The 15,994-nt window shown below is 45.8% G+C and overlaps 1 protein-coding gene across 1 annotated transcript in view; it reads right to left on the reverse strand.

The window, feature by feature from the left end:
* Positions 1-15,994, reverse strand: part of gnb1l (guanine nucleotide binding protein (G protein), beta polypeptide 1-like) — a 40,777-nt gene that overhangs the window by 10,245 nt on the left and 14,538 nt on the right. Inside the window, exons 5-6 of the mRNA XM_083644922.1 lie at positions 13,578-13,670; positions 996-1,211 (exon numbers count right to left, since the gene is read on the reverse strand). Of these exons, the coding sequence (XP_083501048.1) occupies positions 996-1,211; positions 13,578-13,670 (309 nt within the window). The remainder of the gene's footprint in view (positions 1-995; positions 1,212-13,577; positions 13,671-15,994) is intronic.

Here is a 15,994-nt window from a genome sequence, read left to right on the forward strand (position 1 = left end):
TTAGGCAGGCCTCCTCACTGTCCCACTTTAAAGGCCTCCTCAAAACGCACTTTTACTCCTTGGCCTTCGCTGCCATGTAGGTTGCTGATTTTATGACCCATGAGTTGCTTTTATGTTTTTATGCATTCTATTATTTTATACTTTTTATTTTGTTTTTGTTTTTTATGCATTTTATTGATTTTGCTTTTATATATTTTACGTAACGTCTTTTATTATGTTTATTCATTTTATTGATTTTATCTGATTTTATTGATTTATTGTTTTTAGCTGATTGCTCTTCAGTACTCTGTACAGCACTTTGGTCCTCCTCTGGTTGTTTTAAAGCGCTTTATAAATAAAGTTGGATTGGATTGGATTGGATTGGATGAGGAGTGAATGAATAGAAATGGCATTTGGGGGAAAATAAGCATCAAATGTAGGCTATTTCAATTTATAACAGCTCCTAAATACTGCACAATGCACATTGTACTGAGCTAAAGTAGAGACATTTATTTTGAAGATTATTGCCAGACACAACATTTGTTCGTTGGCATGGATTTTATTTTGAAATGGTCCACCGGAAGTTCTGTATTTCGCGGTGTCACGTGGCCTGTCAGTGGACGCGGCTAGCTCGAGCATGGGCGCCTGGGCAATCCTAGTGCTTTAGTGCTAGGCAGGGCGGGTCTTGCCAAGAAATGCAGTGGGATCAATAACGCATACTGTATGTCACATGTCCAAATTGCGCCAAATTCAACACTGCACTTCCTTGGCTCCCCTGCAACACACCCGCCAAGTGTGAAGTTGATCAAATAAACGCTTCTCGAGATATGAGAATGAAATGCATACAGGCAGAGATTCCTGCCTTTCTGTAAAGGCATGGAATAATATTTTTCCACAATGCATGAAGTATGCAACTCTGATGCAAATGAAATTGATTGATTTTTAATTATAAACCTTTTTTGATTACAGGACTGTTTTAGGCCACCCTGCTAACCTACGCCCCCTCATCTGCTGACCTGTAGCTTGTTCTGTCCGTCCAGCATCCAGGGGGAGAGCTGCTTCTCCGAGGAGCCCGAGATGCCCCTCAGACGCTCGGGGTCAAAGGTCAGGCACATGACAGGTTCAGGGTGGGCGAGCGACTGGCTTAGCGTGGACCTCTGGGATACGTCCCACAGCAGCAGGGAGCCGCTCTCGTAGCCGGCCAACAGGAGCGGCCCGGGACCCGAGTCTGGCTGGAAGGGAGGGAGAGCAGGGGAGGAGAGGGGAGGTGGAAAAGATGGAAAACCAGAGAGGGAAAGAGAGAAGTGAGGATATGATGTGAGCTGTGTAATAAAAACCACAGAAACCGCTGCTCTGTGCTAGAAGCAGAGCAGAGGTTATCATCCTGGAAGCTCCCGCTTACACCAGCAGAGAGGCTGTGGGCTCCATTCGTCAGCCTGCCGCTCGGCTGCCTCCCTCCTAGCACTCCATTACAGCACTCGTCACTTTGCTCCTCATCTGTATCTCCAGCCACAGGCTGCTGCCACTGACACACTGACACACACACTGGACTAACACACTGCCAAAACAATACCGTCTCTATGCATTTCATTCACCTATATTTATTGTATTTTTTTACTTCCGTATCATACAATTGTATATTGTACAATATTATATTGTAGGCATATTTCATTCACTTAGTATGTTCTGTTGCTATTATTTCCCACACCTCTCATAGTACTGTAGTTTTTTCTCTTCATATATTTTGCTTCAATAAATCCCATTTGCTATGCTCTTATTTTATATTTAATGTACTTCTGCTAGCCTGTATCACATTACTATTGCTGCTGCAACATCCAAATGACAGTGCATTGCAGAACACATAGAGTGCATAGTGTATATAGGGGCAAATGCATGCATACTGAATATACAATACAATCCAACACAACACATGCATGCGCTCAGTAGGGCTGCGAGTGTATTGATTATTTTCATTATCGATTTGGTCTACAAAATGTCACGAAATGGTTGTCCTGACCAACAGTCCACAACCCAAAGATAATCAGTTTACTGTCATAGAAGACTAAAGACACCAGGAAATATTCACATGCACATGCTGGGACAGAATTTTATTTTTACTTAGTTTTCTTAAAAATGAGTCTAAACAATTACGGTAATCATTATTTAAAAAAAATCTGCCGATCGCCTAATTGACTACGGTAATTAATTGACTAATCGTTGCGGCTCTAATGCTCAGACAAACTTGTATACACACATAAAACGCACAAGACGTTCATTTTCATTTCAAAATACGAATACAGGGCCAGTGTTTACAAATCGTGCATTCATAATTGTAAATTTTTCAAATGAGAAGCGTTTCAATGCCACAAACTGCATGATAAATCAAACATGGTACAAGCACACGCATTGGACACTCACTCAACCAACCTAAACTGCCCTCAACCGCCGCAGTTACAAAAATATAGAGCAAACACTGCAAAGTACATACGGGGCATAAATGTACTTGCATACATATAAAAAAGTGGAAAGAAAGGAAGCAGTATAGGAGTTAAAAAAGAATGACCACACAGAGAATATGATGTCAAACTAGAACAAGCACAAATCTTTAAGCCCACGGTGTAGTGGTGTGGCCATTCAGCCTTATGACGCCATGCCCGCTCCCACCACCCACATCCCCCTAGCCACTCCACCTAACCAGCCCTCGAACCCCGACTCTCTACCACCTTCTTATCCCTAGCTACTACCCATGTTCCCTTGCCCGCCCCCCGCCCCCCACACACTCTGCTCTCCCTAGGCCTAGCCACTCCCCTCGAATCCCGACTCCGTACCACCTTTCTATCCCTAAATACGGCCCCTTTTGCCACTAAACTCTCTAAAGGTCCATGAGTGAGTGAGTGACTGACTGACTGACTGAGTGTCCTGACTTTGCCATCCCCTGACCCCCACAGGCCCTGCAGGCCCAGCGCTGTGGGAAAGAAAGTTGAACACAAAGGACGATGATGACAAAACCCTCCAAAAATGAGCAAGAACAAAGACGTTTTAGACTACACACCATCATCATCCATCTGTATTTGTACTAACCGCCAATTCACAGACATGACAACATTGTGTAATGAATAAATATTTCCTGTTGACATACATAGATGACCTGCTGACAACATCGCCCATAACAGAGTCACCTATGTCACCCACAAAGCCCTCGTCTGACACCCTATCTGTGGACTATATGCCCTCTGTTGGGAGGCCCAGATAACCTCTGAGTATCTGCTTACTGGCTGTCTCTGGAGGAAGCAGCCTGTGTGTGTTATCAGCCAGGCAGAGCAGAGGAGCTGAGCGGAGGAATACAGTGAGCTTGTAAATCACTTCAGTGAATGAGAACATAAAGGTGAGCTGATAAAAGCAGGGGGCTTCATATATCATCATGGCACCGCTGGAGGGAAGGATTTACAAAACTAGGCGCGCTCGATTCTTAGGCTCGCCTGCTGCGCGGGCTCGCTACAGCCTTGCCCGCCCTGCAGCTCGCCGACCTGGGCCTGCAGCTCGATACGCAGCTCGGCCGCTGTGTGGGCTCACCTGCTCTTATGACATCACTGATGATGTCACAACTTCGCATCACTGATGACGTCACAATTACTCTTATGACATCACTGATGATGTCACAATGCCTGTGATGATCATCAGTGATGTCACAATGCACACTTGCTCAAGTGACATCCCTGATGACATCACTTCCAGTTGAAAGGGGGAGGGTAGAAATGAATGTAAAAACTGTGGGACGCCCTCACCACTCTACTGGAACTGGAAGCAGTCATCACCATGGCGACCGATAGAAGCCCTGCTCACGCAGCTGTTTTGCCCGTTGCAAATTTTACGAGGCAACGATAACAGGTTACTGTCACTGTAAACACAGAACATCCAAAACCATGAGAATGAAATGTGAAGTACACTGGGGTGGGGACAACTGTTGCCAAAAAACTCATTCTGAAGGAATGGAAGGAAGTCCCCCTCTTCACCTTCTTTTTAATTGTGGTTGACGGACATGATCTCTGTTATACGGATGGAGAGACTCAGGTTCCTGAGAACCAACTCACTTAAAAAAAAATATCGAACTATCTGGGCTGTTTCTAGTCTACCTCGATGAGGTTAGAGGTGGCGGGTGACTTGCCCGGCTGGTTCCTCATGGACCCCTTGCGTGGGACCCCATGCACAACATCTCTTACAAACAACACATAAGCACCCTATGTGGCTTGTATGTATGCTTTTCTTTATTTTCCTTTCCCGTGTCCGATATTATATGTATGTTTTCTTTCTTTTCCTTTCCCGTGTCTGAGCCTGTTCATTTGTTTTGTTCGTGTATCGTTCTAAGTAAAATTGGAAATAAAATATTAGGGGGGGGGGGGGGGGGATAAAATGTGAAGTAAACTGGACTATTTTTGTTTGCATGCAATAAAGACGTTTGTGAGTTTGCTACAAGTCATGTGACCTTAGGGACAAAGTGATATTCTCATTTTTTTAAGTTGTAAACTTCACAACACATTCTGTGCTTTTGTTTGAGGCTGTCACGTCCGTGAGAGGAAAACAAAGCTGTGTGTGAATGATCAAAAATACTTGATAAAGTAGTAAGTAGATAGGCGGAACTTAACATTTGTCCGATGTTTCCTTCAGTCTCCTTGTTGGAGTTGCGCTTCCTGCTAGCCGACGTTTGAGTGTGCATCGATGCAGACTCGGCGTTGGGGGGTTTAACAGTCACTTACATTCAGCGCTGATTGTTTTGGGGCAGCCCTTAATATGGCGAAGCTCCACGTGAACACGCAAACGGAAGGAGTGGATAGGGCGAGGGGTTCGGGTGCTGGTCTGGGATTGGCTCAAAGACTGTAATCCCCCTTGCCCTCCTCCCTCCCTCCCTCCCAAAGTCTCACCATTCCTCTCTCCATGTAAAAGACCACGCCTCCTGTTTCCTAAAACACGCCCCCTCACATCCAACTCTGCCTGGGACGTTATGCAAATGACGATTAAAGCTTTTACAATCTTAAAAGACAGATGCACATTGTTGTACAGACTCTCTGTGCCTTTGCTCTGGATTGCCGACAGGCCCCCAGCAACAGCAGTGTGCCCTGCATAGGCAGCAGCGAGGAGGGAACGAAATTCTTTCCATATGTGCGAGGGGGCCAAGAAGGCTGCCATTTTCTCATCCATCTTCAAGTCCTCTTCTCACTTAACGCCATACATACATATATATTTCTCTTTTTCCATCTTAAAACAAATTATAGACAGAGCCGTGTATTCCTTCCAAACACGTCAGCAAGGACGAACACTAAGGGAGTAGGAAAACAAATAAAAACAAGTGAAAATCAGTGGCCCCTGCTTGCCGGCAGGGCCCGGGCTAAGCGTTCCAGGCTGGGGGCCCGCCGTGGCCCTTTGCACTTCACTTAAGTGTAGGACCTCCTTGATTGATGATGTCACGGGTCAGAGGTCAGGGAACCCTGGGTAGACACCTAATTCATTATATCCTCCACAGGCCTTTCTACAAGAGGGCTCTCTGCTGGAGTGGGGCCGGGGCTTCGCGAGGAGATTCATCACTCCACAGCAGCTGGAAAGACAGATGGATGGAGGCTGGAGGAAGAGCCATGGTCGACGGAGAGAGAGAGGGAGGGAGACAGAGCGAGAGGGAGGGAGAGAGAGAGAGAGGGAGGGAGACAGAGCAAGAGGGAGGGAGGGAGAGATAGAGAGAGGGAGGGAGAGATAGGGCGGGAGAGAGACAGAGCGAGAGAGAGGGACGGCAGGAGAGAGACAGACAGAGAGAGAAACAGAGGGGTGGGGTTGGGTGTCTTCTAACAGCACTGGTCAGTGTCCAGCCTGTTCATCACCACACCAGCTTCTGATTGAAGATGGCCTTTGGTACACAGTGGAGGGTAATGAACACGAATGACAGAAAAGTAGTTCTAGTAACATTGCACAACATATGTTGACATTTAACTTGCTTTATTTGGAGCAAAAGTACTGTCATTCTGCTAGAAGTGCGCTCATTTCTAGCGCCGCCTGTAGCTTGCAGCCTTGCACGCTTCACATGCTCAACTGGCAGTTGACCAATTGAGTGGAACCCCTCTCCTTATTATACTAGAGAGATGTTATAAGCTGCATGGCTCATCAATAAGATTTGACTCACAATGTCACAAGAATGTGCACCTCCCTCCCCCCCATACTGTCACACTAACAATAAGCAGTTTTCAATATGCTTCAGAGGAGCCATACTATGGAGCACATATATCAACATAGCCAAACACGCATCATCTCTCAACTCATATAAATCCAATCTCAGAACCTCTCTGTTGAGTCACATATAGTCACTCACTCATTACACCTCACATTGCCATTTAAATTGTCTGTCTACTAACTCATTTTGATTGCTTATTCTACAGTGTTTAACATAACATTAAATAATATACTACTGTTAAAATGTGTTAAATACGTACTTGGGGAAAAGAAGTAGCTCATGACTAATAGTTTTCTTTCTAAGTAGCTCTCATCCTAAAAAAGTTTGGGCATCCCTGCGCTATACAGCGGAAACGCCGAAATATGGTCAGTTTCTCCCAGTCATATTAGTCGTCAGTCTGATAGACTCTGGGTGGCCAGATTGCATTGAACCAAACACTGTTGGAATTCACTAAAACAGGGGTTCCTAAGAATGCCACGGCCCACTTTGAAATGTGAAAATATTCCGGGGCCCACCCAACTCTTTAATCACAACTCTGATCAGCACACGAGATTAAGATGATGTACAGTATTTCCCTATGTGTTTTTTATATTATATGTTTTTTTATTTCATTAACAGAGCATGTGAACTGGGGCATAAGGGAAATTAATAATCCATCAACATACAAAAACATTTAGGCAAAATACCTCAAAGCAGATTGCCAACATTTTCTCCCACCTTACTCATCAAAAGTATTTGCATGCATAACACAAACACATTAGTTGAGACAAAAATTGTGGTGAGCAACAACAGAAGAAATCAATCCACAAGCTATTAATGTTGGCTGTGAAAAATGCTACCTTATCTGTAAAGGGGAGACTGGTGGGTCCCCATTGAATCAATTTTCATTCAGATAAATTGAGCTGAGAGGTCCAGGGACCTCTTTGAAATAGTTTTCCCTCGCCCAAATTTAATCTATGTTTGGAGCGTTATTTTGCCCCCTTCCCAACAAGCTAGCATATTATGCTTGGTACCAATGGATGCCTTAGGTCTTCTATGGCTCATTTCCACCACATTTTACAGCACTGCACATGTCGTCACAACTTGGCTCTACTCGTCTCGACCCGAATGGATGTTTTGCTTCCACCGCTGCTCAATCTGCCCCGCCCACAACTGGTCATCATAGCGACGCAGATTTATTAGATTTTTTTAAGCCACACCATCAGCAACGTCGTCAACGTGACGACACTGTCTGTGCGCGCGCGGCAGTGACGACACACAACAATGGAGATTATCGAAGGGATATTGTTCTTGCTTCTTGGTATTGTGGGTGTCTGCCACAGCAAGGAGAAAGATTTGATTTCACCAGAGGCTGATGGCAGCAAGACAAAAGACTGAAGCTGAAAAATACCAGGGGGTTGTCTTCTGACAACAGGATCTCCACTGTAGCTTTAAAAAGATGACCCTTCTACAGCCATTTGATTGCCCACGAAAATCGGGAGTGTTGGCAGACCACTCGCAGCCCACCTGCAGTACCTCAGTTTGGGAATCACTGCACTAAAAGAAAAATTCAGCTGAATATGCAATAACCGTCATTCATTATTAGTAATATGGTCAATTAAGTATCCTATACCTGCTATATCCCCGATATAATAAGGTATCATGGAAAATTTTACTGGTCTGTTAACACATCGCCCTGTGTACAGCACTTCTTACTGTCTGTTAATTCATTAAAATAGCTTAACGGTTTTCAGTTTTTTATTGTGATTTTCATTTAAATGCAGTATATTTGTCCATACCGGGAGTGACTTCCTGTATCCAGAGAGCTGATTGGTTAGAAGGCAGGCTTAATATGTTTTCATCTGATACCCTAAAAAAAAATTCTTACTAAATCATATAGATGCACATACATTCAAACATATATACAAACATATTAGCCCCACCTCACAGGACCCCCGAACCCACAAAGTAAGGCTGCATGATATATCGGCCACCATATCTATATAGTGACCTTATTACCAGCCTTCTGTTTGAATAAATCTGTCCCATCTTTCAAGATATCTTTTTATCATCATCACATTATGCTGTGTGCAATATATCCTTCCAAAATAAAGTAACGTTTACCCTGAACTTAAGCTGCTCCGGAGGAGCTTAGCCATGCAGCATAAGTTACCATGGTGATTTACCCCGGTTACCAGTGAACCAGCTTCTTAGGCTGGAAAACCCAGGGTTAAACCTGAAGTAGGGCTGGGCGATATGACTTCAGTTCAAATCAATAATTTTTTCAACCTTTAACCTAGATTACGATTAATGAACGATTAATTCATTATTTTATACGCTTTTCTGCCCTCATAGTTCTCTGACAAGGTCTGTACTGGACTGTACTGTTTGTCGGTGTTTTCGCTTGTCTCATCCTCCATGCCAACAGCTTCACTTTGAGTGAAGGTGAAGGCCTGAAATCGGACTAACGTGTGACTGAACACGACATAGTATTTTTTTTAAGGGGACAGTTCATGACCGCATGCATTGAGGAAAGTATTAACCGAATTAACATAAACTAAATTAAATTAATTGAATTAATTCAATTGACGTGAGCAAGAGGTTCCAAATGTCGATTTCGATACATTTTCGGTTAATTGCCTGCCCAGCCCTAACCTGAAGTTACCTGGCTAAACCCCAAATCCTGTTTTTGCGGTACAGGCCCCAGGTGTGACGTACTGAGTTTCATCGTGTATTAGCAGCAGAGTCTTCTAGGTGACTTGTTGATCATGTGGGAAGTCCCTCCAAAACCAGCCAAGAGACCAAGAGAGCCCTGTTTGCTGATGTGGCCCAGGCAGGCACCGCTGCACATAAGGAACCAATCGCGTCCCCCGGTTTTCATGATGTCATGGCCGCGAGGCGGCGAGGTGATGAGCTGAGAGTGATGGATATCTGTATAGGAACATTTCCTTTTCCCCGCCAGCCTCTGTTCACGTTAAAAGCCTCGCACATCATACATCACTACTGTCCCTCTGGCCGAGGCCGGCATCCCCACGGCGCAGGACCGGCCCACATATGGAGGCACTTTCTTGCTCGCCGCTCCCGCTGTAGCCGCTCGCCGCTCCACAGCCAATCAGATTGGGAGAGATCAGATAGTGAGGCTCAGTCACCTTCTGGATAGAGCCGAGAGTTTTGAACTGAGGAGAAGTTGTGGGTGGGATTCTGTTGGAGGGAGGGAGGGCCCAACTGAGAAGAAACTGCCGTTTAGAAAAGCCGCCATTTAATCTTTCCCGAAAAGTCCAGCATAGAGGGATTAAAGGATGACAATAAATCTGTTGGTAGGTCTGTCTTTGAAATAATGGAGGATAATCACTTCTTGTCTCAAGGGTGAGAAGGAGAGAGAGAGAGAGAGAGAGAGAGAGAGCAATAGAGAGTGAGAAGAGAGCGAGAGAGCAATAGAGAGAGAAAAAAGATAGCTGTGTCAGTGGCTTCTTCCTGGTGTTTGAGCGTGTGGAGAGAGAGAGAGAGAGTGAGAGTGAGAGACAGAGAGAGAGAGAGAGAGAGAGAGAGAGTGAGAGTGAGAGACAGAGAGAGAGAGAGAGTGAGAGACAGAGAGAGAGAGTGAGAGACAGAGAGAGAGAGAGAGAGAGAGAGAGGATGACTGTGTCAGCGGCTGCCCCCCGGCGTGTGTGAGGTTAAGGAAACAGTGGGTAGCACATGAGGGGTTGATGTGAAAGACAAGATGAGCCTTGAGCTTTTTCTTCTCCAATGATTGATTGACAGAATGTGTGGCCAGTGTTTTCGACCTAGGTGCGTGTGTGTGTCTGCGTGCGTGCGTGCGTGCGTGCGTGTGTGGATGCACATGCGTGTGTGGATGCACATGCGTGTGTGGATGCACATGCGTGTGTATGTATTGTATGCGGTCTCTCCCCGCTGCGTGGACGTTGCGAGTGGCTCGGTGACAGTAACAGATGAACATGCCTCAGCCTTGAAAGGAATCAGCCTGGAATGATTTAGAATCACCTGGGCCCTCTCAGCTTTGAAGTGGAGACAGCTGCCTGCGCTGTATTACACTGATATTATATAATTGATAATTATGTTTCCTGGCACTCAACGCTGAAACTGCATTGGTTCATAAATCAGACGATGAAAGGAAACGGTTTGAAATCAAAAGAAATAGTCAAAACACGCTGTGGGTGTGCTCTTGTACTGGTACTCCTCAACACGGTCTGGGAGGGTGAATACCGTAATTTCCGCACTATAAGGCGCACCTGAGTATAAGCCGCAGCAGCAAAATTGCCTGTTTGTTACATATATAAGCCGCACCGGACTATAAGCCGCGGGTGTTTTGATGTTTAATTACCATATGTAAGGGTTTGTGCACAGAGGGGATTGTCGGGAAAGAGATGGCTGTTTGGGGAAGCTCCCATTTATTAACATTTTAACAAAACAAGCATATCCCGCTGGGGATCTTTTCTTTTGGCATTGTGAGACGCTTAAAAATCACCATCGGCGGGAGCTTTACTCCAGATGCTGTGCAGCCAAGAACACAAGTGAAATTCGTTCTCTCGTGACCTGTGGTTCTCAACGTGATGGACGATTCACCTTTCTTGTTAACAGTCCTAGTGAGAGGCAGGTCGAACGTCAAAGGCACTTCATCCATATTTATGATCTGCTCCGGTCCGATGGAATATTCCTTGATCTTTCTTTGTGTGAATTCGCCGAAGTTTGTAATTTTCTCCTGGTAGTCGGGAGGGAGTTGCTGACACACAGTCGTCCGCGCCCTGACGGACAGTCCCTTTCGTCTCATAAATCTGAAACACCAGGATGGTCCACCTCTAAAATGTTCAATTTTCATTTCGGTGGCGACTGTTTTGGCCTTCAGTCGGATCTGAACGGTGGACACACCTCGGCCGTCTGCTCTCTGTGTCAACACCCTGATGCCAAGGTTACGTGCTGCTGCTCGATTTCCTTCTTTCCTTCTTCTTCTCGCCGCCATCGTCGTAAACACAGCCAGTTCTCCATCTTTTGAAGCATGATGTTAGATTACAACGAGCTAGTTGTGTGGCTTAGCCTTCCAAAATGTTGCCGTTAGTTTTTTAGAATGTAATACATAGAATTGGGAATGTTACATTCAATTTCATTCAGACTGTCTTTCAGGCTCAATCGCTGCCATTTTCCCCCCGGAGCGAGGGAGGAGGGAGGGTGTTTTACTGTAGTGGCTGAGAGAGCGTAGTGGCACAGTGCTCCAATCAGGTCGCGAGGCACATTTTTTGCAACATCATCCAATCAGGGTCTCGCTCTCGTAATGTCTGTCTTGCTCTCGTTCTGCCTCATACCAACATCCATAGATTTTGGAGGTCCCCGAGCGGCCGTTAGCTGATAAAATCCATAGATAAGCCGCACCGTTATATAAGCCGCAGGGCCAAAAAACGGAGAAAAAGCCGCGGCTTATAGTCCGAAATTTACGGTACTCTTTTCTGATTGGTCGGCAGGTGTGTATGAAAACAGTGTAATTGCACACGTAGTTTGGCTCCGAGTTTAATCACCGTTGTGAATTCATACGCTACCCAACCTGTAACAGTGATTTCTCAAAACGCCACGGAGTGACTGAAACACTAGCTGACCACATGTACAATTCCCGCTGACTCCAAGGGTGAAATCCGTTTCCTGCTCAGTTGCTGAGAGAAAGCGAATCAATTGTGACTACCAAACTTGCTAGCTAAACCGCGGGCCGCCAACAACGCTAGCCTGCTGTGTATGGCGATGGAGGCAACCTCACTCCCGTTGTAGCTTGGTTGTAAGAGGAACTAGAATCATTCCTTGGCATGACAATGGTCAGCTCTTGGTTCATAACCTTTCGATCCCGAGTGCAAAACCTTCAGCAAAAAATTGCGAATGCTTTGATTTTATATTGTTGGCAAATGACCATGATATATTCAATGATTAAGTGTGCGTTTAACGGGTTGAAGGCACTTTGCGGAGGTGAGCGATCCTCCTCTTCGTGTCGGCTGGTTCTTCGCCTCCACGTCGTGCCTTAAAACTGTTTAACGCACACCTATTCGTTGATTACAGTATCTCTTATACCTGTGAGGTTTTTGTACGTGTCGATGAAAACGCTTCTTGAACAGTATTGCGATATTATTGCACTGCGACCTCTGTGGGGCTCAGCCTCCCGATTGCCACCGGCGTAAACAACAATAACCACAGGTTGTGTTTGGATTCCTGTTGCCACCAAACTGCACGGCCCAAACAAACGCATCCAAACCACCCGCTGTTTGTTTAAAGTCTCGCACGAGCAGAAGAACGCGCTCCGCCCCTCCGCTCCAACCCTCTCGAGAAAGACTTAATAATTAAGCATGAAAATAATTACAGGCTCTCGTTAATGGCTGGAAAATAAAACTTTCGGCAGCATTTACAAAACAGAGCGAACTGCGGCGCTCCATCAGAATAGATGTACAGCTGCAGGCTGATATATGGCTGTGAACCCCCGGCCCTTCCAAACGCTCGGCTCTAATTACAGTGTTGGGACTTGCTGCCAGCCGAGAAGAAACGCTTGGAAAAATGGCCCAGGATGAGTTGGTGGGCTATAAATCACGTGCCATGTCTCCCCGCGTGCATATTTGTTGACTTATCTATTATTGCGTCTTGTCGCGGGCTGCCGGCCAATCAGTTTATAGCTGGTAAATATAGAAACGGTAACATTTAACAAGGGGGGAAGAAAGAGAAGGAAGGGGATTTGACTGCTTTTGATGCTGGTCGCTCGCTGGAGTGAACTCGCTGAACTTGGCGTGTTGGGACTCATGGGAATTGCCGTTTCAGGTGAAGTGGTTATGGTTTCACAACCAGAGCAACATTTTGCGGTTCAAATCCTACATGTGAGAGGATTGCCGTGTGTGTGCTTACCTGCCACAGTTTCATACACATGACCATCCCAAGCTTAGCATCTGGTATCAGGCTGCAGACTGACCTGCCACAGTTTCATACACATGACCATCCCAAGCTTAGCATCTGGTATCAGGCTGCAGACTGACCTGCCACAGTTTCATACACATGACCATCCCAAGCTTAGCATCTGGTATCAGGCTGCAGACTGACCTGCCACAGTTTCATACACATGACCATCCCAAGCTTAGCATCTGGTATCAGGCTGCAGACTGACCTGCCACAGTTTCATACACATGACCATCCCAAGCTTAGCATCTGGTATCAGGCTGCAGACTGACCTGCCACAGTTTCATACACATGACCATCCCAAGCTTAGCATCTGGTATCAGGCTGCAGACTGACCTGCCACAGTTTCATACACATGACCATCCCAAGCTTAGCATCTGGTATCAGGCTGCAGACTGGCTTACCTGCCACAGTTTCATACACATGACCATCCCAAGCTTAGCATCTGGTATCAGGCTGCAGACTGGCTTACCTGCCACAGTTTCATACACATGACCATCCCAAGCTTAGCATCTGGTATCAGGCTGCAGACTGGGGCCTTACTGGGCAGCTCAATGATCTTGATCTGTGGAGGAGACGCGACAATTTAAACTTTGAAGCTGCACTAAGCAGAAATCAGCCTTAAATGACCAAGCGGTGCTGCAACACCACTTCCTCATCTATTCCTCACTATATGAGGCACCATAGATTCACCCTATTTGCCCAAATGATTGTCATTATCATTTTGGTGGCAGGTACTGTATGTCCACTGGCTGGAAAGCATCTTGTCACACAGGAGGACGATAAATATTAATTTCTGAGCAAAATACTCAAGTCAAATCAAAGTGAGCTTTCCATTCAGAGAAAGCAGGACTCTGACAGAACCTCTGCACCACCTCCACCAGACACTTAGAGGAAGAATTTTCTGGGCATTGAAGTCTTCAAACAGTTACCTCTCGTTGCCATTTGGGGCATCAACATGCAAAACTCTCCAGTGCAGCTTTAAGTTAGGTTAATTGCATACTTATGCCATGCTAAAATAGCCTAACTGATGATCTGGTGCTGTCCTCCTTAGACTAAAAACCAAAGATGACTAGGCCTTTGCCATGTTGGCCGCCTAGACTTTGGAAGGTGCTGCGGCTGGTATAAAAAATAAACTTTCTCGCCTGTTAAATCACTTCTTGACACATTTTTACAAACAGACTTTTATACAAAATGGTTTTGCTCCTTTTATTTGTTGATTAATTTGCTATTGTTATTTCCTTGTGGGCTGTTTTCATTCATCATGTATTATCATTATCGAGACCCCCAGCGGCTACATACACACAAAAACATCATGTCACGCCGTCTGTCAAGTCGTGATTTGTTTGCCTTTTGAATTCAACAAATCTAGCCCGGGCCTGAATGTGTCAATGTGGGTCAGGGCCCGGGTGGCTCAGTACAGTGCCATCCATCAGCACAGAGCGGGCCGCCCCGCTGTCTATAATCAATCCTGCTGAAGCCCGGCCGCGCGACGTGAACGCTGTTTTCCTGCACGCGTTGGCACTGATTCTGATAAAATACACACAGCCTAATGAAGCCTGCGATCAAGTGCGTGCGACCCGCGCGCGCGCGTGCATCGCTGCGGCGCCCAAACTCATTCCGTCCGCCCGATTTCCTCCATTGCTGATGATCCGCATATTCATCGTCATTAGGCCTCAGATTAAACATCCCTTTAAGGGGGCGATCTGTATTTTAGCGCTACGCCACATCTGTCCTGCGTGTTTACCCTGCGCTCGCCTGACAAAGAGGGCCTTTAAGGAGCTGCCTGCAGTGCCTCAGGTGCCGGGCTGTTCTTGTGTGGCATCGCACTGCCCGTAAATAAAACGCCCGTGCTATTAATTAATGCTTCTGCTATGGCAGGAGTCTCATTGCGAGCAGTAAACAGTAAGACCGCCTGAAACAGCTGAGCAGGAAATTATTAGTCTGTTACGTACCCATTACCTACTGCCTATGGCGCAAAAACCACACCGCGGCTGTGTGCATTAGACCTGGCTATCATTAAAAATAAAATGATACCAGTACCCTTAATGCTGGATTCAGCGATGTTTTTGTGTTCAAATAAGTGTTAAATGGCTCTATATTGTGACAGCAATCACTGAAATAGAGTGTTTGGTCAGTGACTTGAAACCGCCAACCCCTCACTGTCCTCTATCTCTCTCCTGTAGTCCTGCAGGCACGGCGGACGTATCTCCGCAACCATAACTCGTAGAGACATGGATGGCGGCATTGGATTCGGCGTGAAAAAATACATAATAGTCCTTTATGGCCATCGCGATCTGACCTTCCATTGTCAACTTTGTCAACTTTTCTCTGATTGGATAGTTTGAGGTCGCCGCCAATTTTTATCCAATCAGAGAAAAGTTGACATTTTCTGGGAAACGGATCGTGATGCCTATAAAAGGAAGGACTATAATGTATTTCTTCACCCCGAATCCAAGGCCATCCGTGAGTCTCTACGAGTTACGGTTACGGACTGGAGATACGTCCGCCCTGCATGCAGGACTACAGGAGAGAGTTAGAGGACAGTGGGGGGTTGGGGGTTTCAAGTTACTGACCAAACACTCTATTTCAGTGATTGCTGTCAGAATATACAGTAGAGCCATTTAACACTTATTTTAACACAAAAATATCACTGACTGTAGCTTTAAAGTGATACCCATACCAATAGTGTACTTCATTCCATACTTTCTTTATTTACATGTATTTATTTTTAGCCATACTTTTGAACGTTTTGGTGGCATCACAGCACGCTGATCTGCCAACTCTGTCACATACACCGCGCTTGACTTCACCGCCACAGACTGTATGGGTCGTAGCTGCTGTGGCAGTGGGCCAATCACACGTCACATTAAATCTTCCGGTGATTGG

Source organism: Poromitra crassiceps, assembly GCF_964638095.1.
Source record: "Poromitra crassiceps genome assembly, chromosome: 10".
NCBI lineage: Eukaryota > Metazoa > Chordata > Actinopteri > Beryciformes > Melamphaidae > Poromitra > Poromitra crassiceps.